This window comes from Poecilia reticulata, linkage group LG21 (genome assembly GCF_000633615.1).
Source record: "Poecilia reticulata strain Guanapo linkage group LG21, Guppy_female_1.0+MT, whole genome shotgun sequence".
In the NCBI taxonomy this organism is placed as follows: Eukaryota; Metazoa; Chordata; class Actinopteri; order Cyprinodontiformes; family Poeciliidae; genus Poecilia; species Poecilia reticulata.
This window is the reverse complement of record NC_024351.1, coordinates 13,780,168-13,808,161: the sequence shown is the minus strand read 5'-3', so window position 1 is coordinate 13,808,161 and position 27,994 is coordinate 13,780,168. Positions and strand designations below refer to the sequence as shown.

The 27,994-nt window shown below is 38.4% G+C and overlaps 1 protein-coding gene across 3 annotated transcripts; it reads left to right on the top strand.

Annotated features, from left to right (window-relative positions):
* Nucleotides 1-800: 800 nt before the first annotated feature.
* LOC103457671 (cAMP-specific 3',5'-cyclic phosphodiesterase 7B) lies at nt 801-23,128 on the top strand. Of its 3 annotated transcripts, XM_008397971.2 has the most exons (13): nt 1,014-1,098; nt 4,968-5,028; nt 13,207-13,296; nt 13,499-13,662; nt 13,770-13,833; nt 14,011-14,106; nt 14,754-14,854; nt 15,721-15,852; nt 15,951-16,042; nt 16,537-16,681; nt 16,881-16,977; nt 17,144-17,224; nt 17,294-23,128. In XM_008397971.2, exons 1-13 carry the CDS (start codon nt 1,078-1,080, stop codon nt 17,509-17,511), a joined length of 1,362 nt encoding a protein of 453 aa, XP_008396193.1. In that variant the 5' UTR covers nt 1,014-1,077; the 3' UTR covers nt 17,512-23,128. The 3 variants fall into 3 exon arrangements, with proteins under 3 accessions (XP_008396192.1, XP_008396193.1, XP_008396191.1); XM_008397970.2 differs by lacking the exon at nt 4,968-5,028 and having other exon boundaries at nt 801-1,098; XM_008397969.2 differs by lacking the exons at nt 1,014-1,098; nt 4,968-5,028 and adding an exon at nt 8,952-9,880.
* The last annotated feature ends 4,866 nt before the right edge of the window (nt 23,129-27,994 follow it).

Genomic DNA, 27,994 nt, shown 5'->3' with positions numbered 1-27,994 from the left:
AAAAAAAATTAAAGATCTATCTTTTTGTTTTTATGGAAAAATTAAGTTTCAGGTTTTTTTTTTTTTTTAAGTTTTAGCAATTTGGGTTGGTCTTGGTGAACTTATTGCCGTTTTATACAACTAGACTCAACGAGGCTAAAAAACAAGACTAAGAGGCATCGTCATGGACTCTGTCCTAAATGACATTAAGTCATTCAGGCAGCTGCTGCTAATCCAAAATGCTCCTATCAGAGTACTGAAAAACATCAGGAAATAGATGGTTTAAAATGAGATGTTTGGTAATCATTGGTGTAAGGCAGTAGGCCATCTTGGTTTTGAATGAAAAGTTTATGGTTACGGTTCATATGTCAAAAATGAACCATGAAGACCACTTTGGGCACCAGAGATCTGTACACTGAGGTATCATTTAATTTCTCTTTCACAGCTCTAAAATCAACTTCCTGAAACTTTTACAATTCTTCACCTTAAAGGTAAAACATTCATTTATCAGATCATTTTTAACTTGTCTTCAATCTTTGTTTTTACGTGATGGCTACATTTTTGTACTATTCTTTCAATGTTTTGTTTTTGCTTCTTTTACTTTTCAATTGTAATTAATTAAGGTAATAAACCTTGAGTAAATCTTATCAGTGTAGTAATCATAATACAAACCATGTTGTTTACCTACATTTCTAACCAACCAATCTTAATGAAAGCTGTGACATTGCCGATCTCTGATTGGTTCACTCCGTCTTAAGTCCCGCCCCCCTGGTGCTACAACCAGCCCCTCCCCTCTCCGCTCTCTGCGGTTCAGCTCATGATCAAATACACACGTAGAGCACGCGGACAGGCGCTGCGGGAGAAAACACCGCTAGGTTTTTCTTTAAACAGCCTCCTGTTGCTCCCTCACAGGGTGAACAAGGTCACTAACGAGAGGAGCATGAAACAGCTGGCTTTATAATAAACAGGTGTCAGATAGGGCTCCGTCAGCTCTCCTCCTGCTGAATGCGGAGCTCTCCTGCGTTTCTCCTGACATGAAAACACGCCGCCAGATTCCGTCGCCTTCACTTGTTCTCTGCGAGCAGTCGGGATGGTTAAATGTCCTGTTTAATGGTCGAGGTATGTGAAACTGCCAATTTACAGCTGTGCCTGGAATCAAGTAACAGTGTTGTGTTATTGTGAAGGTACTGCTGAGACCCATAGACAATAACTGTTACACTTTAATGACCTGTGAAAGTCTGTACAATGGTACGAGGTAACTTAAATCTATAATGCTCTCAGCAAGTTACATCCTTGCTCTTATATTATAAAGCGTTATGATATTATCGTATTTATAAGCTTATGTATTTTACAGCAGCATGCTTCACATCCATTATGACCTTTTTGCTAAGGTTATATATGGCAAGTTAATATTTTTATTTAATTTGCTTCATTTTCTAACAGGGTAAAGCAGGCCTTGTTTATTATTATTGCAATGGGTCACGTCAGTGTATTGACAGCTTTACAGCAGTCTACCTGCAGCGTAGATGCTGCAGAAAACATGCAAACAGAGGGCAGGCACTTTATATAAAACAAGACAGATTTGCTCTTTGTGTTTATTTATGTGACAGTACTTGGTACAAACATCAGCTAATGTCAAAATAGACATTTTTATGTCTAAGAAAGGATATGTAAGGATTGTATGTGTGATTCTGTAATTTAGGGTATGTATGGCATTTCAATGAAAAACTACCTCTTTTTCAGAAATTCATTCAAATTTCTTCTTAAATACAATCTTGATAAATTATTAATTGTTAAATATTAGCTGCCAATTTTTCCTACTTCTATCCAGAAGACATGCATTTCCACATGATGACTTTTAAACACTATCATTTTCCATTAAACTCATTACACAACTGTCTTATCAGATTGTCATGATATTCTTGCATGAAACTGTTATGATTCCACTATAATCACAAAGATCTAACAAAAATATGTGTACTTTTATTTGAAAAGCTCACCAGGCAGCTTGTAGCTTGCAAACTGTAGTTTAAAACTCTGATAAATATTTCAAACAAGCAAATTTGTCCTAATTTTAAGTGCGTCAAAAGTAAAAGTTGTAGTTTTTTTTTTATTAGCCGGCTGACCAAAGGTGCAGAAGTAGCAGATTTTACTATGCCTGAACAGCTAGCCTTTAGTTGTGAGACATTTAAGGAATCAGAGTTGTGTCAAAAATGTTCACTTACGAAATAACCTGTTTCCTTATATTAATCTAAAAGTATAAAGATGCTATATTAGTAGGATCATTTAAACTTACGAAGGTAAAGTGATTGGGTTAGAGCTTCATATTTTACATGAGAAAATGTTTCATGAACATTTTTGAGGACATAACTATAGTTTGAATGACTCTGTATAACAAAAGCACACAAAAGCGCAGGTAGAGAGTTCTGGTGGTAGGTTGATATGAATAACACTGCATCCGAATAGAGAGGAAAAAACCCCAGGCTGCTGTCCTGTAAACATGCCATAACCACGTGGGGAGGATGAGTGATCAGTCACTGCGTCTGGGTTTCCTCCATCCGCCCACTTCCTGCCTGCCAGTAAACAGTGTGTGCTAGCTCACATGTAGATCCTCCTGCTCAAGGTACACTGGTCTTCCTCTGGAGGGCTGAGACTGAACACTAGCGGATAACGGATGATTTGTTGGATGTTCATCGGCCCAGTGAGTTTATCAGCCTACAGTCAAAATACCAATGTGTGTGCATGTCTGCCCTCATGTGGCTAAAATACCACAGCTCAGTGCACTCAGTCCTCTTTCACCTTCATCCACTATTCACATGCACAAAATGTTTTAGTCATGGCAGCCATTACTAGCTGTTATTTTACATGACCTATGATGAATTGAAATTTTTCACTGGTCCTCACAATAGCTTCCCCTGTTAGACACCTCCAAATGCATTACACTCTAATATTAAGGGTGGTATTGAGAACCTGTTGGGATGGGGGGTGACCGCCTCTGATGGCATGTATAAACATTTTACAATAAAAAGTCCATAAAATATGACATGCATTTGTGTTCTGGTCCCTCGAGATAGTGTTGACAACCAACTTATCGAGGGGCGTCTACTAGCTTCACTCATCGACAAACTGAAATCTTGCTTTGCAAGGCAGCTTTAGCTGTTTTAGATGGGGAGCATCTCTGAACATCAGTTTTCAAGTCACTGATCCTCAATTGGCTGAATTATTTATTGTGTTTCTGGAAGATGACTGCCCCGTATTTAGCGCCACCAATTTTCTCATCATCTCTGCAGCTTTCCAGTACATGCTACTGCCACCACCACATTGCATGGTGGGGATATTGCTCTCAGGGTCGTGTGCAGTGTTTGTTTGCAGCTTTACATAGTGCTTTGCATAAAAAATTACCAATTTAGTGTCATCTTACCAGAACACATTTTGCCACATACTAGCCATGTCTCCTAAATAGATTGTGTCAAAATGCAAATTTGATTTCGTTTTGGTTTCTAGTGTTAATGGTTTCTTCTCACCACTTTCCCATAACATCCAGTTATGTGGAAGTCACAACTACCATAATAATTTTCCATCTAGCAGGTTCTCCCACTTGGACTGTGGTTTTCTGCAGTATCCCCAGTTACCATGGGCCTTTTGGCTGCTTTTCAGATGAATGCTCTACTGTATTAACTAACAAGGTGACTTTTGAAGCCCATTGATTGAACTGGATTCTCTTTTAGGGTTTTAGTGTAAAGGGTATAATGAGTGAAAAACACACACATTATTTTAAGTTTGTTTGTGAATAAGAAAATTTTATTTTGAGATTGCAGAGGGACATAAAATGGAAAAGTTGAAGGAGAATGACTACTTTTACAAGCCGAGTCTCCTTATAGTGCAAGACAGAACTTGATCCATAATAATCTGATCTTATTCAGGATACTGTGAGCAACATCATAACTCAAAGACAAGCAAACCCTTGTTCACAAGAAATAAGCATTTCTCTATTCTACAGGACTTTACACGTTTTCTGTCAAACAGTAACATCATGAAGTTCTAGTTTCAGCTGTGGAAGGTTTATAAAATTAAGGTCGAAATTAAATAGACTTTGTTATAACACTGGTCAAACGTTAGCATGTTTTCAAAGCTTAAATTCAAAGCGCATTTTGGAGAAAACGTCACTTTGATTCACAGTCTTTTTCTATAGCAGTGTTATAGATATTCATATATTGTCTTGTAGTGAACTGAATAAGATGTTGTAACCTGTGTCCTGTTGTCTTTGCTTTCTGTATTCTGTTATCAGAATTTGCTACAGGAAGTATAAAACCATAATTATCTTGTGACCTGAATTGATTACAAACACACCTTTGAATCACTAAAAAAAGCCCAGTGTCCAAGAGGCTGAGCCATGTGGAAGCATGTGATTAATGTGCAGATCATTGGCAGTGTATGGCACTGTGCCGCTTGACCCACTTTTGCCAGTGTCATTGGCCCAAACACAGGCGTGTTGATACAGGAACAGCAGATGCCAGGGTCACTAAGTGCAGCTCTTCGCTCGATTTTTAGTAATCCCTGCAGTCATGACGAATGATATGGATATTTTAAATTAAAGTAATTAGTTTAGCAATTTAAAACATTACATTTGATTGTGTGCACTCAGAATTGGATCATGCTGCAGTAAAACTATAGATTTTGACCTAATTAAAGAAGGTCATAAGTAAAAGTTGGTTAAATACCTAAAATTATTGATGTTTTACACATTAAAAATTTGGTTTAATGTAATACTACTCTAAAAAAAATAAATATAGCAGTTCTTGGGTTAAGATGCCCCTGCTTTCCAGGCATCACATGAGTGTAAGAAAGCTCTCTAATGACTTTTAACACACAGTTTATTTGTTCATAGGGTCACTGTTGGACTCTGAAGGCATTTAGCAAAACCAATACTAATGTAGGCCTCTCTTCTTCTTTTTTTCTGTCTTCTTCCATCTTTCTCTTTGCCACAGAGGTGTGAAGGTGTCGCATTTAAATGGTTGGAGCAGAATGTCATACAGGTTCGCATGCTGGGTAAGAACTTTTGATGCCCTGGAGCAGGTCTGTGCAAAAGTGAAAGACACACTGTGTGCCACACACTGTAGTTTGGTGTGGATTCACTTACCTTTTTACCCAACGTTATATCTAGGTGAAACATAGAAACGAAACATACACTCACAATCTCTGTATATACTCATATAATGCCCAGGCAGTGTGCACATGTTTTGCATGTACTTTGTCTTTGAGTACATTTTGCAATGTGCCAGAACTTAGGTCAGTAGACTAATACGGTAGCTGTAACTCCAAACCACAGACTTGGATCTTGTGGATTTAGTTTGCAAAATTTTTAATAGATCTTTAAATTAAGATCTATTAAGATCTATGTCTGCCCTCTGCGAGAGAGGGCAGACATTTCCAGATTATTTTGCATTACAAACACAAACTGTATGATTTGTGTTTGTGATGCATCATCGTGAGGACAAACAAAACCATGTAAAAGTTTTGATATTCTTTATTTTAAGACCTAAAAACAAAATGAGATTGTTTTTCTTTTATTCAAAAATCTAAAGAAAGTTGCTATTCCAGATATTTTTAAAAACAAGCAATTTTGTTTTGAAGATTTATATAGCTTTTGTCGCACTAAACATATTGGACCAAAGGCAAAAATGGCTTGTAGAGTTGTTAAAGTTGCTGACCCTTGGCTTAGGAGGTCTTGTTTGCCTCTTGCCACAACCCATATGAGTGACACATAATTGCAGAAAAATATAGTTTGACTCTGGATGGCTGAATATAAATGCCCACCACACTTTGGTCATTTACTTTGCTCATTTTGTGGTTGTAATGTGTCAAAATGTGGAAATGTTCACAAAATATTAGTATTTCAAAAGACCCTCTGCTGAAGGTCTGATTTATCTAAAAAGAGAGGGAGAAAAAAAGATGTCAGCATGTTTTTCTTATGGCTGCAAAGCTCTACTTGTTCACCAAAAATGGTTTCCTGTGACATAAACAACGAAGAGTCACATCAAACTAAACAGCGAGAACAACAACTGTGTTACCTCAAATGACGTGTTTAAACTTAAAAGTTGCTTTTAAGCACAATTCAAAGATGACCTCCAACAACATCTTCACCTTCACAGCAGGATGCAGAATGAAATGGTGCTAGAAAACTGTGGATAAAATCATGAATAAAACTGGTTTCTGCTAATAAAGAGATCCTTTGAAATTTAACATACATGCATCGTATGAGGGTATTTTGGTTTCTCTTAAGGATTTTAAGCAATTCATAACTAATTATTTTAAAGTTCATTCAATCTATTAAATAGCCAAATTGAGTTACATCACTCACTGATATATCTTCTGCCAATGGAGATCGTACGCATGATGAATATATATCTTCCTGTGGCGTTACACTGACAGAAGGGAACATGTATGAGGCAGAAAAACTCCTGTATTAGTGGCTTACAAAGTATTTTAAAGGAGGAGAGTTGAAAAATAAACATCAAGTAAATCCAGCAAACGCTCATGACAAAAAAGCTCCAGTAAAAGCTCATTCAGTTTCTCCCAGCTATAGTTTGGCTGTGTTTCTGCTCCACCACACCAGAATCAGATAGTTGAATTATCTCTTTGGCATGTCACCAAGTTCAGCAAGAGCCTGCTGTAGCATCTTTATTTAAATTATGAGCCGAGCAACATCTAAAACATGCAGGACACTGGCCCCTGGAGGCCCAGAACTGTCCGAACCGTTCTGGAGGACAGGAAGTGATGAGGACAGTTTTCCATTTGGAAAAACGCAGAGTTCGGTTCCCAAAGGCTTAATTCATTCAGCAAACTCCTAAATATGTAATCTGCATAAACAGACATGAGTTTTTTGAAAGTTTTTAACCAATATCCAAAGTGTGGGTTAAGAATGTTATTGATGTAAAGCCCGAAAAATACTGGAAGATAAAACCTGTATATCACCTAAGTTTTAAAAAGTGCACATTCTTGCAAGAACACATTAACATAGTTTTTAAAGGCTGAATTTGTTGCCCTGACCTGTCAAGAAGTGTGACCAATTCAGGTTTAAACGTGGACCAAAAACAAATGAATCAACACACCGTCCCATCTGTGTAAGCTTCTCTGTCTTTAGCAACTATTACGGTCATGTTTAGTCTTTGAAGGAAGGATTTGCAAAAATAGCTTTGGAGCCAGCAGTCCTCTCCCCGCCTGAGTTTATTAAGCAAGACTTCCACCGACCTCGTTATCTGCTTTCTTTCTCTCTTTCTTTCTTTGCAGTTAGCATTTTTCAACTACATTGAATTTATGCTGTTTATGGACAATATATCTTCTTTACTTTGCCAAATAGGTGTGAAATCTATTGTATATTTGTATGTGTCTGTCTTTAATCATCTTGAACATTATTATTTAAGTACTGAGTTGAAATGAGTGCGAGGACAAAAACACCAAGTCACAGGCATGATATGGAAAATCTTGTTTGACTAGATTACTTGATTGCACAGAAAGCAACAAATTCCATATTTTACTCGTAAGAGTTGTGAGCAATCAATTACAAACGACTATATGTTGCCATGGTGCTTTTGTGTTTTAGATGATCTCCCTGCTCCCTTTTCCATTTTTCCCAGGCTGTTTCTTTGTCTTATAGCTTTTACTAGAATCATTTCTTGTTGCTGGCTTCTTGCATCTGATATGTGATGTACAAGGCCATGTGGATGACTGAGTGTGTACGTCAGTGAGTGTGCCAGCACATTTGTCTGCACTTGACCGTCATTTGCACTGTGGTTCATACTGTGGAGCAGGTCTGCTGATTTAAATAAAAAACAAAACAAAAAAACCCAAAAAAAACTAATTATTTTCGTGCAGTTATAACAATCTCGCTGAATATTACGGTTGGGTTTTTTTAATTCATGAATTTCACTCCATTTATTCCATTTAATCATCCCCTGAGTGTCTAACTTACTAACTTTAGATATTGCTTACAGTTGAACATCATGTAATTGTCAGTTTTTTTTCTATTTATTTTAATTTTGATGTAATTTATAATTTAATCAAGATGAAACATACCCTCACCACATAAAGCATAAAACCACTGATTAGAGTTATTTTGAGCAGGTTCATATGTTGTTAGTTTTCATCTGTATTCTCAATTTCCTTTCTTTGAACACGTCTCTCTTCCTGAGGCAACATATATAAGCAATATTTGAGATCTGTACTTCAGAAAAAAATTTGGCTAACTATCAAACACACAGAAGGAGAGCAATGTTTGACGTAAGCCTGCCTTAGGTTGAAGCCCTTATAACTCAAATGCTTCAGAATCTCTTCCATAACCTTTCAGAAGTCAACAGTGTGTGCTTACTTCTGCTCATTCCCTCAACTATTGTGCCTTTTGTGATGTCATCAACCCAAATACATTTGAAATAGCATCAGCTTTGTACTTCTGTGCAGTTTAATTCCCTTATATTTAGTGAAACCCTGCAGTTGAAATTTTTATATATATATATAAAGTAGTGGGCTGCACAGTGGCGCAGTTGGTAGAGCTGTTGCCTTGCAGCAAGAAGGTTCTGGGTTCAATTCCCGGCCCCGGTCTTTCTGCATGGAGTTTGCATGTTCTCCCTGTGCATGCGTGGGTTTTCTCCGGGTACTCCGGTTTCCTCCCACAGTCCAAAAACATGACTGTCAGGTTAATTGGTCTGTCTAAATTGCCCCTAGGTGTGAGTGTGTGTGTGCATGGTTGTGTGTCCTGTGTGTCTCTGTGTTGCTGCGACAGACTGGTGACCTGTCCCCCGCCCCTCGCCCGGCACGCTAGCTGGAGATGGGCACCAGCAACCCTCCCGACCCCACTGAGGGACAAGGGTGAAAGAAAATGGATGGATGGATATATATATATAATTTTTTATTTTTTTCAATTTGAGTTTAGCAAAGCAGGTTTGGGGAGGGAGTGACATTTACATTTTAATGCACATCCTGGTGTTTGCATTTCTATATTTTTGATCAAATATTTTTGTAAAAAGGTAGGCTTAATCGTTTGTTCGATTTTAATTGTCTGATTGATGCTATATAAATTATTGCAAGGAAGGCAAATGTGTGGGGAAAGCATTCATTTGTGTGCATGGTACTAGTCGGGCTGGCAGCATGTTTGAGTAGCAGCGTATTGGTTGAGAGCGTGTAAGTGAGCTCAGAGCTGAGAAAGGAGGGGCTTTTAGACTCAACAGCACAGACGGAGTGGGACCGTGGAGATGAGTAGGTATGCGGCAGAAGGAGGGAGCAGAATATCAGTTCTGGATTCTGAGAGAGAAGGAGAGAGAGAGAAGGATACCGACAGATTATTCTCTTGCCTTTTGGACTTTTCTCTTCTTCTCTTCTGTTTGGATTGCTTTACTTCCTTTAAATCTGTCCCTATGCTGCTGATCCCATCTCTCCAGGCGGTCTTTGATGCGCTGATTCCAGAGTTTTTTTCAGTCTTAGTTAGCCCCTCCATATTATCTGTCATTCTAATCTGATGGTGGGCCGTTCCTTCTTCAATGTCTCCTTGTCACCGTCATCCTCTCGTCTCTGCACCGTTCATTTCTTTGTGGTATTACAATGCCAGTATTGGAGAGGCTCTGGGGTCCAGATCTCAGGATGCAGGACTCTGGTCTCGGTGTCGGGGTCTGTCCCGACGAGCCTCCTGGCTCACGAGTGTGGACTCCTCCTTGTGCTGGCCTGTCGCTGGCCCTGGAACTTCCCGCTCTGATCCGGCAGCTCAGGGCGGCCTGGAGAGCTCGCAGGGGAGACCCTCGGGGGCCGGAGAGGAGTGAAGGCAACAGTTGGGTGGAAGAAGAGCAGGAGGAGGCTGACGAGGTCAAAGAGATCAAGCAGGTCACAGGGAACAGCAATACACACCTGGAAGGTAAAGAATCCATAACAATTCATAACAGAGTTAAGCTCATGGAATATAAACATGTCTGGTTAAGTTTAAGTAAGCAGCAGTTCATGCTGCCTCAGACAGGACAATAACAGCTTAAGGTTTGTGACCTATTCAAATTCTTAACAGTGTTAAAGATCTCTCTCCCTCATAGCAATTCAATGACATTTTTGCAGCTCATTTTTAAGATTCACAACTTAATCTCCAGGTTTTCGTTTGGTTTCACGCAGAACTTAAAAGTAGATCTCCCTCTTTTGTCCTGCTTGTGTTCATGTTTGCAGATTTGACAAGTCCATAGGTGCGTGTGTGACAGATTAACTCTGACAAGCATGCCTCTGGCCGTATGTTTACGAGTGACGTAGGTGGACGCTCGGAGGCGTTAAGACAGCTGAGTAGATGAGACAGAGAAACGAGGGATTTGGGGCAATTGGAGCCGGAGTTTCCAATAAACGAAGCTGTGGTACCATCTGCTGAGCTGCAGTTGTCCCCATGACACTGACGCAGATTCAGTCAGGAATATAGGTTTTAAAAAGGAAAATGGTAAACTTTGACACATTAGTCTTGACACTTACTAGCTCTGCTGGCGGTATTGCAAGTAATCTGTCAATCACAGGAAATGTTATGCTGAAATTATGATTAATTCTGTGGGAAAGTCCCTGCAGTGACTCATAAGGTGGGGGACGGAGAATTATCTACAGACTTTTCCCTTGAACTGTAATAACCTCATGCGATTATTTCTTTTAAAGGGGTGAAAGGCTTTTGATATTGTAGGCCTATTGTTTCTAGGTACTGCGAGATTTAATCAGATGTGCAGTGATGGTCACTGGAATATTTATTATTGTCAGGATAATTAATGACTAAGGAGACCCAAAGTTCAGGTTTTGGAGGGAAAAAAATCAACTGAAAAATATTTTTTTTGTCTCTTTTTTTACATAAAAGAAAACGTCTTCATGTCAAATGCAGATCTTAGATGTAAATTCGGAGTGATTTGTTTTTCTTTAAACAAGTCGTCAAAAAAAAAGAACCCAGGCAATTTTATTATCCACCCTTTAGACTACATTTGATCAGTATCGCCTGGTCGTCATTAGCCTTCTGTGAGTGCAGTTGTTTTCTTGACAGCAACAGCAAGTTTCATAAGGATACTCTACAATTTGTTTCCATATCCGATTTTACACATAAAGCTGGAATCTTCTATGAACTCACATTTTGGCCAGCTGATGATATTTTCATGTGAGGCAGTTTGGTGATCTGCCAGGCTAACACTGGCATGTTTACTGTCTGTTTTGATATGAAGCACTGACAAATTATTTTCTCAACATGTTTTGTTGCAGTTGGTTGCGTTTGGACAAAACGTGAAGCAAAAGTTGTTCTGCTTCCTACCTAGCGATTTCTTGCAAATCACCTGTGATTTAATGATGGTGTTTCAGCTGAACTCACGATTCACATGTGGACTGGAGACTGCAGCAGCCAAAACAGTAATTGTACAAGGCAAACACTAATTATTTGGGAAAATCCAGATTTGTAGGATGAGTATAATAATATGCACAAGCAATATCATAGTGTGATAGCCATGGACTGAAAAATAGAACAAAGTTTTTTAAAAAAAGATCACTTCAAATTTTACCTTAACAAAAACAACCAATCAGAGCCAGGAAGAGGATCTTAGTGCTGTCAATCAATGTTGTTCAATGTGCTAATGGTGGAGAAACAACTTAATATTCCAGGAATATAATTTATCCACCTTCGCTGACCTCAAAAAGATTGAAGAAAGTTTATGTCTGAGTTAATGTCAATGTAAGTGTATAAATCTCAGGTTCAGCAATATTTTACAAAATTATTTTTTTACAGATTTTTATAGTTTATTATTAACATATGGCAGTATAGATGCATCACATGCCTGTAAAAATAAAGCAGGCACAGCTGCAGGCAGAAGAAAACATCATCTGCTTCCATGTATTCACAGCATGTAGATTTGAGTTTAAGCATCACTCAGTATGGCATCATTTAAAAAAAGTAAAAACAGTGTCTGTGCCACTAACACCCACAGACACAGTGAAGCCCGAATATTTCGATCGGCTCCACGTGTCAGTATGCGTGCCAAATGTACACTCGTGTTTTTGCTTCTCAAACTGGGATTTAGCCTCATTTGTAAGTGTGTGTACACATACCAAATGAGCGTTAATGTTTGGGCACGTTGGCGCTTCCTAAAGCACACTTTCTGATTGACTCGCATTTTCATCGTAAATGACCCAGTTTTGTGCCGCATGAAAACAATGACCTAGTTACTGCCAAGCTAAGGGAAGAGAAAGGGACAGAGGAGAGAGGCGGCTGGCGAGACGGAAGGATTGGATCAGATGGAAGGAGGAGGATGTAAACACAGGAACCAGAACTAAAAGAAGAATTGGGGGGGGGGGGAACGGAGCAGAGAAAGGAGAAGAATCAAGTGCCACAGAGAGCCGGGGGAGGCTGATTGTGTGAATGAATGCGGTTGTCTGTAATCTGGAGGTGTGATCTGTTTCTGGCCTGTTTACCAGAAGATGTATTTTGTCCTCGCCTTCTCTGCCAACGCTCTGGATTAAATTAAAAAAAGAACATGTTCTTCCCCCTTTGCCTCTTTCATTGCCCAAAGTAGGCCACTTGACAACGATGAGTCACTTTTCTGTGTATTTGTTCATGCTGCTGTGCATGCCAAAGTAGGAAGTTGTACCAGTTTTCTCCAAAGTTGACAAAAGTGATGCCTTGGCTTCCACCATGCTGAATGCTTTGTGAGGCTGCACTTTGAAGGCGGGATCTGGCACGTCCCGACAGTTGCCACAGTGACAGCAAAGCCATTGTCAGCTGCTTCTAACGGCAGTCACTGAAGTGATGTGAACTGGCAACCTTAGGCATAAACTACGCTCCAGTTCCTAACTGCTGATCTATAAATTATTCATTATCCCCATAGTTTTCAGACTGTTCCGAGTGAAGATTGTGTGTGTGCGTGTGTGTGTGTGTGTGTTCCATGACTTGAGACCTCATTCTGTATTATCTTGTTTGTCGCTGGCCTCTGGGTGTGTGAATTGCTCATATTTTCTTCAGCATTCTCTGTTTTTTTTTTTTTTTGTTTTGTTTGTTTGTTTGTTCCTAATTCTAGAGCTTCCCAGCAAGTAAAGGTCTGGAGATATTTTTGAATAATTAAAAAAATAAATGATTTCTAGCACTACTAAAACACCACTGACGCTTCACTTATTGTTTTACCGTTTTATCTTTGTATTTACTCTTGCTGTTTTGTTTTGTTTTTTTTATCTGGCTCTTCTCTTTCTGTCTGATAGCTGATGGCAGGCTGAACGCCGGTCATGCTGGTGTCTTGCTGGCTGAGAGACGAGGTTCTTACCCGCCGATCGATCTGCAGATCCTGAAAAGTACGATTCCTCATTGACTCAAATATTTTATGTTGACATCCATGAGGCCATGGTTTAAATTGTCCACTATTTAAGTATTGATAATTTTATAGATAAATATATAGATCGATGAAGGACATTATGATGCATCAATGAAGATGGTTTAACTTTTGCAAAAAAAAAATTAAATGCTTTATTTTTTTTTATTTTTTTTTTTATATAGCAAATTCACAGCCCGGGGAGGTCCAGTCCGGCACAAGGAGAAAGCTGAAGCGCCTGTTAAGCTTCCAGAGATACTGTCATGCCTCCAGGTTGCTGAGGGGATTAATGCCTCACACTCCCGGGTCCCTGCACTTGCTGGATGATGACTACTTGGGACAGGCAGCTGTGAGGGCACAAAAACGCATCACCACGCAAACGAAGACGCGCATACAATTTTTTTGAAGATTGTTTGCGAATAACAAATCAACTCTTATAAATGCCTTTCTTCACAGCACATGCTCTCAAAAGTAGACACATGGAACTTTGACATTTTCCTCTTCGATCGTCTTACAAATGGTGAGATTATTTTAATCTGACATGACTCCTCGTCCGTCAGTTTAACAATGTCCTAAATCTATATTCTGTTATGTTTTTATCATGATCCCAGTCTATATGCCTTTTTTATATTTGGGGATGATTATGTCTGTATAGTCTGATGAAGATACAATTATTGTTTACAATTTATCTGTGCAGGTAACAGTCTTGTGACTCTGATGTGCCATCTCTTCAATGTTTGTGGACTGATTCACCACTTCCAGCTGGACATGGTTAAACTACACAGGTTTCTTGGTAAGCTAGCAGAAGACTTTTGCTGTAATTTTTGTTTGCTCTTCCAGCAATGAAAGCTAAAATAATGTCTTTATCATTTCAACTTCCTGGTTTACACTAGTTAACGTTTAAATTGACATGATTGCTAATTGACGGCTTTAAAACCATTTATATAGAGTCTCATTCACAGGGAGACTGTATTTATAGCACATTTAAATAGCTGGCCCCAAAGTGCTTCACTAAATATAAAATCAACCAAAATTTATTCAGTAAAATATTGATTACAACAACCAATAAAACATAACCAGATAAATAACAATTATAATTAATAAAAATAATTGTGATAAATAATCCAGAAGTGGAGCCGTAAATGTCTAAAAGAAAAAATACTTATGACCAAATTCTTACTTTTTTTTTTTTACTGAACCCTTTTGGCAATAATGTGACCCTTTTAAAATTCTCTGAAAGAGTTGCTATGTTTTTGGTCTTTTTAGTGTGGGTATGTTTTTTTTTAATACCAAATACCTCACCTGTTTCCCAATAAAATTCTGTGAGACTAACGCCTGCATTGTACTTCATATGTTTCAACTAACCAGAATAAACACAGAGACCTTGTAGATTTGTTTTATTACAATCAGTGCTTATTGATCATTTACAATGTTTTGCAGGAATGGTGCAGGAAGATTACCATTCCCACAATCCATATCATAATGCTGTTCATGCTGCTGATGTTACTCAAGCCATGTACTGCTACATAAAAGAGACCAAGGTAAACATACACACACTCTTTTCCTGTCATGCCCACACTGTAAAGCCTCACCAGGCCTGAGCTTCTCCTTGACATAATCTATTAGCCAGGCTCCCAGAGGGACGTCTCCCGCTCACTTGAACTCAGTGACACATCCATCTAGAGCTCAAAGATTTTTCTGAAGCCCTCTGACCAGATTAAACGTCTCTGCATCTTTCCCCTTATTCAGTAATTGCTTTTGTTGCTCCAAGAGGCACTTTGTGATTAATCTGTTTTGTTAAAAGCGCTAAATGAAATTCAATACGGCACGCTAACCTGTATGTTGAAGATAACAAACACTCTCTGAGAAAAAGCGAGTCTGCATTTTCACTAATCAATGTGCTCTATTGTCCTCTAGCATAATGAGGCTGGATCTTTGGCCACCTGTAACAATGTCAGTTTTGTATTTTTGAGATAAATTTGGAAGTAAACCAAATTAGGAGATGTAGATAAGATGGGAATGGGAAATCCAAGAAAATTGGACATTGAACTGAAGGCAGGTGTGTGTTGATTTCCACTTGTCAAGAAATAGGATTGCTTCTTACCTAAACTTACCCAAATGTAAAGTCAGAGCAATTATGAAAATCTTACTGTTACTGTAACCGTGACAAGCAAGGTGGGACAAGGGCCCAATCAAATCTTGCTTCCTAATTGTCCCAAAGAATCTTGTTTGTAGTATCCTTCAAATTTGACTTGTTTTGTTTAAAGGTTTTGCTAAACTTTACATTAACCAGAAATTGAACGTTTAACAAAATAGACGCAAAAAAAATTAGATTAGCAGTGACTCCTCAATTAGGTTTTTCACAAGGATCTCTCTTGGAGATTCTCAGAACATTTGTGTTTTGCAGCTGGCAGAGCAGCTGACTCCTCTGGATGTGTTCCTGGGTCTGATGGCAGCAGCAGCTCATGACGTGGATCACCCTGGAGTCAACCAGCCTTTTCTCATTAAAACCAGACACCACCTGGCATCCCTCTACCAGGTAAGCACAAGCAGGTGGACGGGTGTCAGCATCTGGGTTTACCTGTGGTGTGTTTCGTGTCGGAGGAGCGGATACTGAATGACATTCCTGTTGTACAGAACACCTCTGTGCTGGAGAGCCACCACTGGAGATCCACCGTGGGCATGCTGCGAGAGTCTGGTCTGCTGAGCCACCTGCCGGCCGACATGTCGTAAGAACACACGTCTTACTTCGTCTGATTTTTTTTTTTAAGGTTTTATTGGCTCTAGTTGCCTTTATTTGATAGTTAGTTGCACATTGCAAATCTAATTTCAGCAAACACAGTACACTAGAAACCTTGGACACCCATGAAGTTAAGATGATCCCTTTTGGGGAGTTTTAATGTGAGGGAGTATTTTTTTCCTCTTACTAAGTATCTGATAAATATTTAGTCTCTCTCATTGAAATAGACTAAATTTAAAAGTTGGATTTTTCTTATTATTTTCTTTGTAGCTGTTGGTTTTCTTTTCATATAAATACGTTTAGCATGAAATTAGAACTCAATAGAAATTTTCACTGGATAAAGTAATAAAAGTATATCATGTGTCTTTACTTTTAGTCTTCACATGAATGTCGTTGACTAGAAAAAAATAACATCATTTAGCTGTTAAAGGGTGTGTGAAGCTTGTAGCGGGTGAAGCTCATTGGTTTGTCTTGCTTCTACAGGCAGGACATAGAGCAGCAGCTGGGCTCTCTCATCTTGGCCACAGACATCAACAGACAAAACGAATTCCTGATAACTCTCCGAGAGCATCTGGACAACCAGGATATGGACCTTCAGCTGGCCACACACAGGCATTTCATACTCCAGGTACACTGCCTATCCCCCTTCAAATGAACTATTGAAACGAGATAGTTACAGATTAAAAGACACGTAAGACACTCTTAATGTCAAGCATGTAGTTTCAACTGTATGGTATCCAAATGATAATTTTCTCACACAGCTTTATAATAGTAGACCTCCATATCGTTGTGGCACGTTTGTATTCATTTCTCTCCTTTTCTTCTAGATTGCCCTGAAATGCGCTGATGTGTGTAACCCATGTCGGGAGTGGGAGCTGAGCAGGCAGTGGAGTGAGAGAGTGTGTGAGGAATTTTATAGGCAGGGTGAGTAAACTTTTACATATCAGATTTCAAACTAGAGTTAGTATTAAGGTGTGCTGAAGAAGATGTGTATTTTAAAATGCCAACTCTATGCACTTTATTTCACTGTTTGTTCTTGTTGCAACTGTTTTTTTCTTTTTAATCAATTCTGTCTTTGTTGACCTGGAAGGTGACCTGGAAAGGAAATTTGACTTGGAGATCAGTCCTTTGTGTGACCAACAGGCAGACTCTGTGCCAGCCATCCAGATTGGTAAATCCTGTTTAATTATCAAGGCGTTCTCATTAAATAGCCCTTATTAAGGAGTTTCACATCTTTCAGGTTTTATCTCCTACATCGTGGAGCCTCTGTTTGAGGAGTGGCAGCGCTTCACTGAGCCCAGCATGCTCAGCCAAATAATGATGGGGCACCTGCACAAGAACAAAGCTTGCTGGAGCCGACTCAGATACGTACACACACTTGCAGAAACAAAAACTCACCCCCATGCCGAAGAGCCTGAGCCTGAAGGAGGACAAGAGGAGGCAGAGGACATCCCATAATGTCTCTCTTGTTGCTCTGATGGTTTTGAATCTCCAGCATACATGGAGGGGATACGTTTTAATCCAAATCCATGTTTATTCTCCAGCACGTTTGTTTCCACAGCTGGTTGCCCTTACAGTGGGAGCACTGGAAGGCAGCGTGGCCAGGAAACAAGAAGTATAGCTCCCCCTGGTGGAGCTGTGGTTGAATGTAGCATTGCAGGAGAAAAAGAAATGGAAGTGGATTCACTGAGGAGCAGAATGATCTTAGTAAGAAAATCAAATGTGGACATGCTTTTGTTTGTAACTTTGCGCTCAAATAGAACTAAAAGGTTAACTAGTTAACATGTGTTAACTGAGGGTTCACATGTTCACATGTGGATTTTAACATGGGTTTAGTTGGCATAATAGTGATAAGAACAATAAAAATGAGACGTATATAAAAGCCAGCTGGACTTTGCTGACAAAAAAAATATGAATAACAATCTCTTCACATCCTTCATTGTTTTTAAAATTTAAAAATGCTTGCACTCTTGTACAATGTTTTTTCATGTCTTTATCTCACTTGTCTACCTTTCACTGAAGTGCGTTTTTAACTCTAAGCTTTGAGTCGTTATGTCGAGGTACTGTACACTTTAACATCCAGCATGTTCTCGGTGTAAGACTGACTCAGATCATCATTTAAATAATGACTCACACTAAAAGTGGCTTAGGTCAGTGTTGCCGGCTTGATGTTTCATTGTTGAGCTGAATCACCAACTTGAAGAGCCAAATGATAAAAAAAAATGTTTATCTTCATATTATAAGTTGTATAAACTGTATATACTGTGATGGATAACCTGAACACTTCACATGCCAAAACCTTTTTATCTCTGTACTCTGTAAGTCACTTGAAAATGTAACTCTTCTCACTTTTCTCTAGAAGCCAACTGGATTTAATCACAGCCTCACTTTACAAGCTCATACACAACAAAGCCTTAACAGCCGCTTGGTCTGTCAGTAAAAAAAAAAAGAAAAATAATAATAATAGGGTTTTCTGAACAATATGTTTCATATTAAAGTTTCTGCCTCTTGTTCTTCAGCCATATCAGCACTGAAACACAGACTCAGTACTGTAGCATCTTGTTCCTGGTTGGTTTTTCACTCAGTATCAGGGTCAGATTTGGCGTCTCAGAACTGTGAAGTATCGCCAAGGTGTTGGTGTACTTTTATAACACATTAGCTCTGCTATGTAAGGTTTTTGTTCTAATAATGCTTCCATCTTCTTACACTTTGAGCAGGTCCTGTATGCTGTATTTCTTAGGTTGATTGAGAAACACTGATGTCTTTACTTAATATACATTATCTAGGGATGTACTGATTTAGATTTTGTGTCCAAATTCCAATTTTTGTTTTTGTGCAGCTCTGACATAGCCGGTGCTGTACACCATTCTGCTTTTAGCTAGTTTCCATTTCTCATTTAATTAGAATGTAAAAGTATTCTAAGTATTTTTTAGCCTTCTACCTTGTGTAAAAAGCACGAGTTGCTATTAAACAGGGTTTACATTTATTTTAGTGCAAAAAGAAAATTATTTTAGAGTTCATATTTTAAGCTGTCTTTAGCACCCTATATTAGCAGCTACAATAGTTAGCATTCATAGCTAGGCCTAGAGCAGTGCTTCTCAAACTTTAACTCTTCTGTGAATGTTCTGTTTTCCAAGTACCTCCATCTTTATCTACATTTTAAAACTGTATTACTACAGTAGTTGGACTTTAGGTTTTTTGTGTTAAATCATCAAAACAAAAATGATTAATCAGCTAGCTCTGGTAAATAATACAATGCAAAACAGGCAAAATTTCCAAGCTTTTTGCTTGGAGAAAATGAACAAAAATGCCAATTGAAGTTTGGAGTTTCTCACATACCTTGACTTCAGAATCCACCATATTGTAACACCATATGTATCGCAACAACATTAAAGGCCTTTCACTAGCTACACCGTCTACAATTAAGCAGTGCCGCTAAACAGCATGGAAGAATCATAATAATTCATATTTTAAAACACTGATACTAGTTAATAGTTTAAGAATAGCAATCCCTATCATGTTTGGATTGGGTTGGGAGTGTTTGCAGACGGCACCAGTTCATAAATCACATTTCATACTGCAATATTTTTTCCCCCATTAACAATAAATTATAATAGGCTGGAACTGGAACATGTCTCAGTTGGTTTCCCAGATTTACATCTTGACTCCAGAGGTACTCTTACTCCAGTTTGAGAACCATTGCTCTAGAGAACAATGTAGCCCATTATTTGCACTCTGATATTTACAAAGGGCTGCCAACATTTCCAAGTTAAGCATGTTCAACTTTGCTGTAATATCTTCTTCCCTTCTGCCCAAACAATCGCTGTTTGCATACTTATCCTTACAGAAAACAAAAAAACATTTTTTTAATGCTTCCTACGCCTCTTGTGCTTTCTCTGATATTGTTTGGGACGTCTCAGTGTTACTGCACATGGCTAACTATCACTCTTTTTTTAATAAGTAACATATTCCACACCAAAGTGTGAATCCAAACACGATAGCGTTTGTGCTGTGCTCTTATTCCGTTTAAACTCCAAAGTCAGATTTTCCAAGGTCCCGATTGAAAATACAACAAAAGCACCACCTGAAATTTGAATTCCAACTTGGAAAATCAGAGATCTCTTTAAAGTAATTGAGCTAAAAAATCAAATAAGGCTCTTTTGCATAAAAAAAAACATAGTTAAAGTTGTTGGGACACACTGTTTTTAGTACTTCTGATGGTTGGTATCTACCATCACTCATATCACTAATATAAGTTGTGTATTAGTGATATAAATAGAAATGTGTAACCTCTATTTGTAAACGTGTTACCTTTTAATGACTGAAAGCATAAAAAAGATGAGAAATGTGTTATCGGAAAGTACTGCTTCTAGTAGTTGGCTCTGCAAAGCAAATTTTCAAATCCCACTGGTTTTCAGACATGCAGCTAAAATATCCAAGTCCATTTAGACATTATTTTGCCATCTTATTTAAAACCTATGGGATAAATCAAACAGCAACAGCTTTGGTCTGTTCACTCAGTGGGAAACTATCAGACTGTTGAGTTTTCAGAAGTCTATCACTGTTCAAGCTAAATATTATCTAGATCTGGTCACTGGCCAATTCCTATGAGCAACTGTATTTATTTGCTTCACTTCATGTTAAAGTATATACTACCTGTTACTATAAACATTGGCTAAAAAGATATTTATGGGCAATATATGTGTAACGTCCATGGATGCACTGAGCCACGTGAAGATGAGGCTTTTGAGAGCAGGTCATCCAGTATTTGTAAATACAAGTATAGAATATATGTACGTTTGCCTCCCTGCTTTAAATATTGTATACCAGAGGTTGTTGAATTTAAGATTTGTTGCCAGCAAAATATGGCATAAAATTACGAGCTTGACGAGAAATGCTTGGTTAAAGTTGTACAAGCCGCAATATCTGCCCCAATTAAGAGGTGCAGTGCAATAACGTTAAACTCCTGTGTACAGTTCTGGCTTGTATGCTTATGTCGGTTATATAACTATATATGTCTTTACAGTGGCACTCTGCTTGCTGTGCTAAGATTTCCACTTTGTTCGAGCAGCACTGGTGCAACCGGGGGAAGCACACAGACAAAAAGGCCTCTGTAAACACTCGACGGGGTTAAGTTGATCAAAGAGCACAGTTGGCTCTTGAAAACACTGTTTCAGTCCTGTTTTGATTTTTTTTTTTAAAGCTTCCAAACCCGAAAGCAGCTATGAGCCGGGAACAAAGTGACACATCGGTTTCTGAATACGCTACCCAGCAAGCGTTCCAGATTGTTCGCTATGAGTCACATATTTACTGTCAGTGCAGACCTGGTCCAGGCAACAAGCATCAGGCTGCCTTGTTTTTGAATACCTCTCAGAATGAACACTGTTACAGGGTAACTGAGCCATACTGGTTTTATTCAGCAGGACTAATATGTACTGTGTGTTTACATACAGGATTAATATCAGCTTTACTAAAATCAGCATCTTAATGTATACCAGTAAAAGGTGCAAGTTTAGTGTGAAGCTGTAACAAATTTGCTATTTGGTGCCATGAGATATTCAGATACATTTATTTCTGTTAAGTTCTTGTATTTCACTCTATCCAAAAAAATAAAAAAAAGCTTTGCAAAAGTATCCATATATCCTAACTTAAACATAGTGTAATGCTACAACTACTAACTGTAATATACTTAATGGGAGTTTTTTTTGTTATAAATCAAGACGAACCTCAAAATGATTGTGAGTGAGATAAAAAGGAAATGATGTTTTCTTTAATGTTTTTTTTTTTTGTTTGTTTTTTTTTTTACAAATACAGATTTAAAAACTGTGGTGTGTGGTGTGCATTTGTATTTGGCCCCATCAGCCAATATTTTTATTAACAGAAATGTATCTCGTTATTAGCCTCATGAGGTATCTCTGTACCAGCTGTGCACAACTGGAGACTGAAATGCTTGCTCATTATTTGGCAAAATTGCTCTAGTTCAGATTCCGCGAGCATTATTTCCATAAGTTCTTAACTGGACTTGGGATTTAAGACTTTGACTGGGTCATTTTAACACCTGGAAGTGTTTCGATGTAAGCCGTTCCTTTGTAGCTCTGGTTGCATGTTTATGATGATTATCCTCGTGAAATAGGAGCATAGTCCCATGCCGATCACAAGTTTTCTTCCAGGATCGCCATTCTCCATTATCTCCATTCAGCTTCTCATCAGCCCTGACTAGTTTTCCTGTGACTACTGAAGCTTTTCCCACAAAATCATGCTGCCCCCACCATAGGGATGGTGTGTGGAGAGGTATTTGCAATGTTTAGTTAAAAATCTAATTTGGTCTTATCTAACCAGAGCACCTTCTTCCATATTTATGCTGTCTCCCCCACGGTGTTCAGCAGACTTCAAACAGGAAATTGTGCTTTCAACAGTGGCCTTCTGCTTCCCGCTCTTTAGCATTAGGTGGGTGTCCTCTCAAGGCCAATTGGTTGCACTGGATTATCTCTAAGGGTATCAGATTTAAGGGGGGCTGATTACAATTGCACACCTTTTTTTTTGTCTGTTTTATCTAAAATAATGTTAAAAACCATAGTTTCCCTTCCACTTCAGTTTTATTCACTACTCTTTCTTGACAAATCACATAGAATCCCAATAAAATACATTCAAATTTGTGGTTGCAATGTGACAAAATGCAAAATTCAATGGGTATGAATACTGTTGCAAGGCACTGTGCATTTTATACATTGTTCATTTCTAAGATTTTGACCGAATTCTTTAAAATAATGCAACTCAAAGTTTGATTTTCTTCATTTTTTTTTGGACCGTTTTCATGTTAAAAATACACAAAGTTTTAAACGTTTTTTATAAACCTTGGGATATCTGCAGTAGAAGGACATTGATTGGTTTCATTTTTTAGGATTTCAAGTGTCTACTTTCTGGACTAACATTTTGTGCAGCGTGTAATCTTTAAATAGAAGCCCTTTGTGTCAAAAATGACTGTAAAAATATGTCAGGATGGCTCACCTGATGTCTCTGTATACATTTGGGCACTGTGAATAAAACAATAAAGTTTTTTTTGTTTTTGAGGTAATTAAGATTTGTATGGACTCGTTTGTGTTTACCACCAAAAGTTTTAGGAAGTTGTTAAAATTCAAATGACCACTAGATGGCAACAAAGCAATTCTGGTGACTGTAAGAGGCCGACACAAAACGGAGACCCACCATCCCGTACCGGAAGGGGGGAGAGGCGGGTGCTCTCCACAGGGCCCTGTTTACAGTATAAATAATAGTTAGGACACGTATGAATCAAAGTGATGATTTCTCTGATGTAACCGTAGTAGCTTGGGGCTGTAAAGTTTATGTGTCAACAAGAAACTTTGGAGGCAAAGTTGTGATCGGTTGTAGTTTACAGGCCAAACAACAGAGAGGATGAGGATGAATGAGTCAGTGTTGACTCTAGAAATTAAGATGCTCTCTAACCGCTAATACAAACCGAACTTCTCTTGTAAGACCTTCAGAAAAACATAAGTGCCTTTTAAATAAAGAGCAAGAGTTAAAATACTTTCTTTTTTTTATATATATACACAAGCGAAAGAATGTAGGGTGGTGTTCTGTGCAGATAAGTGCTGCAGCCAGCCTGTGTTTCCCTCATTTGCATGCCGTTGATTTGCAATGCAAATCAGGCTTGTAGATTGTGTAAGATCTGGGGTCCGCTAATAAATCACATTACACAGTGGTGGCTGACTTTTCTAAACTTTATCTTGTTCAGAGTTTCAACCAGAAGCCTGTATTAGATACTCCAACAAGACTTTCTCTGTTCTCTGGGACTTTTTTTTTTTTTAATCTATCACTCATGACTAGAGACTAACAGTTACTTGCAACCGCAAGGACTTTAGGCAATATAACTTACATTGTTTTATTAATTTTAAGATACCAAAGTTATGATTATGACCTTAGTTGTCTCACTGGGGCATGTCATCAGGTGCCTATTCATGCTCCATGTTCCACTACTCCACTACCCTCCCCCCCCAAACCACACACACACACACACAAACACACGCCCATACAATTTAAGTAGAGTCAGTCAGCATTCATCCAGCATGTGTCACTATAAATATTGACAGTGCAAACAAAGCCCCCTCTTTAGCCCCTTAAATTACACTCATTTAAACGCTCCCTTGGTAAAAACACGCTCGCTATCAGACCACTGCACAGATAAACATCAACCTCCTAATGTAACCCTGCCATCATCTATAGCTGCGAGACAGTGCGTGGGATTCACACCCGACTTTATAGATGTACATTTTTTAACCTACAAAAAAAAAAAAAAGAAGAAAGAAATGTCAACTGTAATCTGTCTTGGCCCTGGAGCTCACAGATAAAGAGGGCCATGTGCAGAAAGTGCAGAAAGTGAAAAATGAAACTTGTGGCATTGATGTAGAGCTTCTGTCTCAGTTCGCATGTCTGGCTTCTGCGCTGTGCACCGAAAGGGTTAATCTCCTCTTGTTAGTCAGCATCCTCTTTTCTGTATTTTTTGCTTTGCCCATTGTCTGACACTTAATCTCCTGCTTTGAATAACTAAGATTTAGTGGGATCTTAATTCAGTTATCAACACCATGGCAACAGTTGTTAGAACAGTGTTTGCTCATCTGCCAGTAGCTCTTAGTTTAACAGACATATAAATAAATAAATTAATAACAGAATGGGATAAAGTTTCCACTTTGAATTTCCCTCAAGCACATCCTCAAAGAACTGCATATCAATTTGTGGACCAGATTAATGAACCTGTTTTCCTCAAACCAACTTCATGTAACTCTTCTGAGCTCTATTGTTGAGCTTTCTGTTTGCCTGAATATCCCTGACAGCCCATCAAAACTGTGGAAATGTTTCAGCTCTTGACAAATTATTGTGCACTAGAGCCACCATTTATGTCTTCTATGAAAATGTGTCCAAGCCATTTCCCAGACAAAAAGAAACTAATCTCATTTCTAAATTCAACATCTTGTCAGAGAGAGGCCAAGACTTGTAACTGTCTGAAAACAAGTCGTAGTAGTTTAGGCAAAGGCTGTATTATGAGCCTTTACGACCTTTAATTACATAATTTGCATGGTGTGAAAATTTACACAGGAAACATAAGTAGAAGTTAATGCACCACCAATGACCTTCCTGTGCTGCAGATGTACCAAGTACACAGCATGTAGAGTGGTGTAAAAAAAAAAAAAGAATAAAAATGTTTATTTCAATTGTTAATTTAAATGAAGAGTGTTTTATACATTTTTGCACTGCATTGGTTTCAAGAAAACACCTCTGGTTCTGTTCTCGGAATGTGTTTCTAACAGGAAGACCATTGGTGGCGCACAGCTCCCTACCTCAATTTCCTTTATAAATATTTGTCAGTTTATGCATAAATAGTCAAGTATATTTTGAGACAGTCTTTTGTGGATTTGTCCAATGCTTTTAATCAAATTCAGAAGTTTACATACACTAAGATTGCTATATCTTTCAACAATTTGGGAAATCGGCGACGGTGATGGCGACATGGCTTTGTACGATTCTGACATGTTAGCCGACAACATCGGAGTTAAATGTTTCACTTTGTAAATGCACTGTCGTACAAACAATTTAAGTGAGTGGCCACAATGACTGTTGTAAAATTCTGAGGGAAAAGGGACATCAGCTAAATGACGAAGCTGGGAAATTAAAGCTTGTGGACAACAAAGTCAATGTTTTTCTGTGGCCTTTACAAATTGGTGATCAATTTATGGAACCAGCTAAAACGTCTGTGTGCTCAAGCCTGACTCCCTTACACCAGTTCTGTCAAGTTTCTGCAAATCTCTGTGAACTTCTTAACTTACTTTTTTTTTCTCATAGGAAATGTATAAAAAAAAATATTCACTCTTGTTGTTTTGTCATTAAAGAGATGGAAATAATTCTGGTAATCCTGACTGACTCAAATCAGGAAAAACACAGTCATATTTACTCTTAGCCAAATCTTTTTTATAAAGTATGTAAATATCTGGTTTGATGGGGGGGGAACAGCGCATAAAACATAAAATGGCAGAAGCTATTGCTAATCTTGCAGCTGCGTATGTGATTCATGCTCACATTAACTAAAGCGTGCTCTCATCCTGATTGCTTCTTAAACAGCATCTCTTCTTTTTGAGCATCTTTGCAGAAGGTGGTTTCCATGCAGCACATTGGTCGCGTCATCAAATGACTAAAGTGAACGCTGAGGGGGAGGAAAGGGTTAATTTCTCATGCGGTATTAAGATCTTCAGCATCAACACCCACACGTCAAGAGTACAAGTTCACATTATGTACATATCTAAGTATGAATATTATTATTCTGCTAAAGTGATTCCAGTAACAAAAAGTGGGGGGTATATTTTGTGGCCCTAAAGTGATGTTTAGTTTTTTTTTTTTTGTTGCTGCTTATGGGATGATAAACAACATCGAAGAGACACACCTGAGTTCACCTGTTCACCTTCAGTGTGTGGGAATCATGGCCGGCATGCGGAGTGCTCTCTGGGTCTCATGCAACCGCAGTTATTTTTGTTTTAACTTGGTGGAAGCACATGCTTACTGACAGATTTGTTGACTGCTTTTGACAATTTGCATCTTCCAAAATATGTGCAAGACTTTGTGGGCAGATGAGAGCAAGATAGAGGGCACATATTGACCTTTGTTTGGTAAATGAACACCTAACACAGGTCTTGCTTTTTTTTTCTTTTATTTTGTCACTGAAGCTGCTGCTGAAGTCTGTACACAGTGAAAGTTTCTTTCTGATTTGTTTTACAAAAAAAAACCCGTAATGGTTTAGGTAGGATGTTTATGGTTTCCTGTCGATTTCTGACGAGTTCTGATCAGATCTATGCCATGGTTTGAACTTTGAACCTTTGCAGTATAGCCTACACCTACATCAAGGAGTCCTTAGGTGCACCTTTTGCAATCACTTGTTCATTTCTTCTACTAAAAGTAAATACCTTCAAAAAGCTAATTGGAAAAGTGGTCGTACTAGTGAGCTCAAACAGTATGTTCTTTTGTTATTTCGAGTTTGTCTCTGCAGAAACAAACATTGTTTTGGACTTCTCTTTAGTGTTTTTCCATTTCTAATCAGTATTCCCTCCCTGGTTCACTGAGGAAACACGAGTAGCTTCCTGTAAATCGTGTGCTCTCTTGTTGTATCAAGTGCAGCTCAACCTGCTTGGCCTGTTCCTCCAGCTCGGCATCATTAGTCAGAAACCATATTGCTATCACCATTACAGGGATTCAGTCATACTGTTGCTCCTGTAAACACACGTTTTAGGTGTAGACTTATCCATCTGTGACAGTGTTTATTTTGTCTAGATTGGGTGGGGGGGGGGGGGTAGCATGTGTAATGTTTGTTTGTGGTTTGCACTGCAGGGTTTTATGGTGGGATTCCTTTTTTTGCGGTTTGTGAACCTCTAACACATCACCTGAAAACAAAAAAACAAAAACAAAAAATCACTTTTTTTCAGGTCACACTATAGATGCTATGTGTTTTAGCAGACAGCCGTTTGCACAAAAGTAATGATATATATATATATATATATATATATATATACACACACACACATATAAACATCACAAATGTTGTGTGTGCTGCTAGAAATAGATCATAGTTTATCTTTTCATCTGAAAGGAAATCCCAGATAAACAAAACAGCAGCAATTTAAGAGAGGACACACCAAAAAGTTACATTTAATAGTATTGAATTCCAAGTACAACCATGAAGAAAAGATTTATTATATATATAAAAAAATACTGCACAGTGATTACACAAAGCTCCAATGTGCTTAAGTTTACATGTCGTCATAAAAATGTATTGGTTTGAAGGTAACAAAGGTATCTCAGCTTGTTACATAGCAGCATAAATGTCAAAAATTTGAATAAAGTTGCTCAGCTAGCAAAAAAAACTTCGGGTAGCCACTACCTT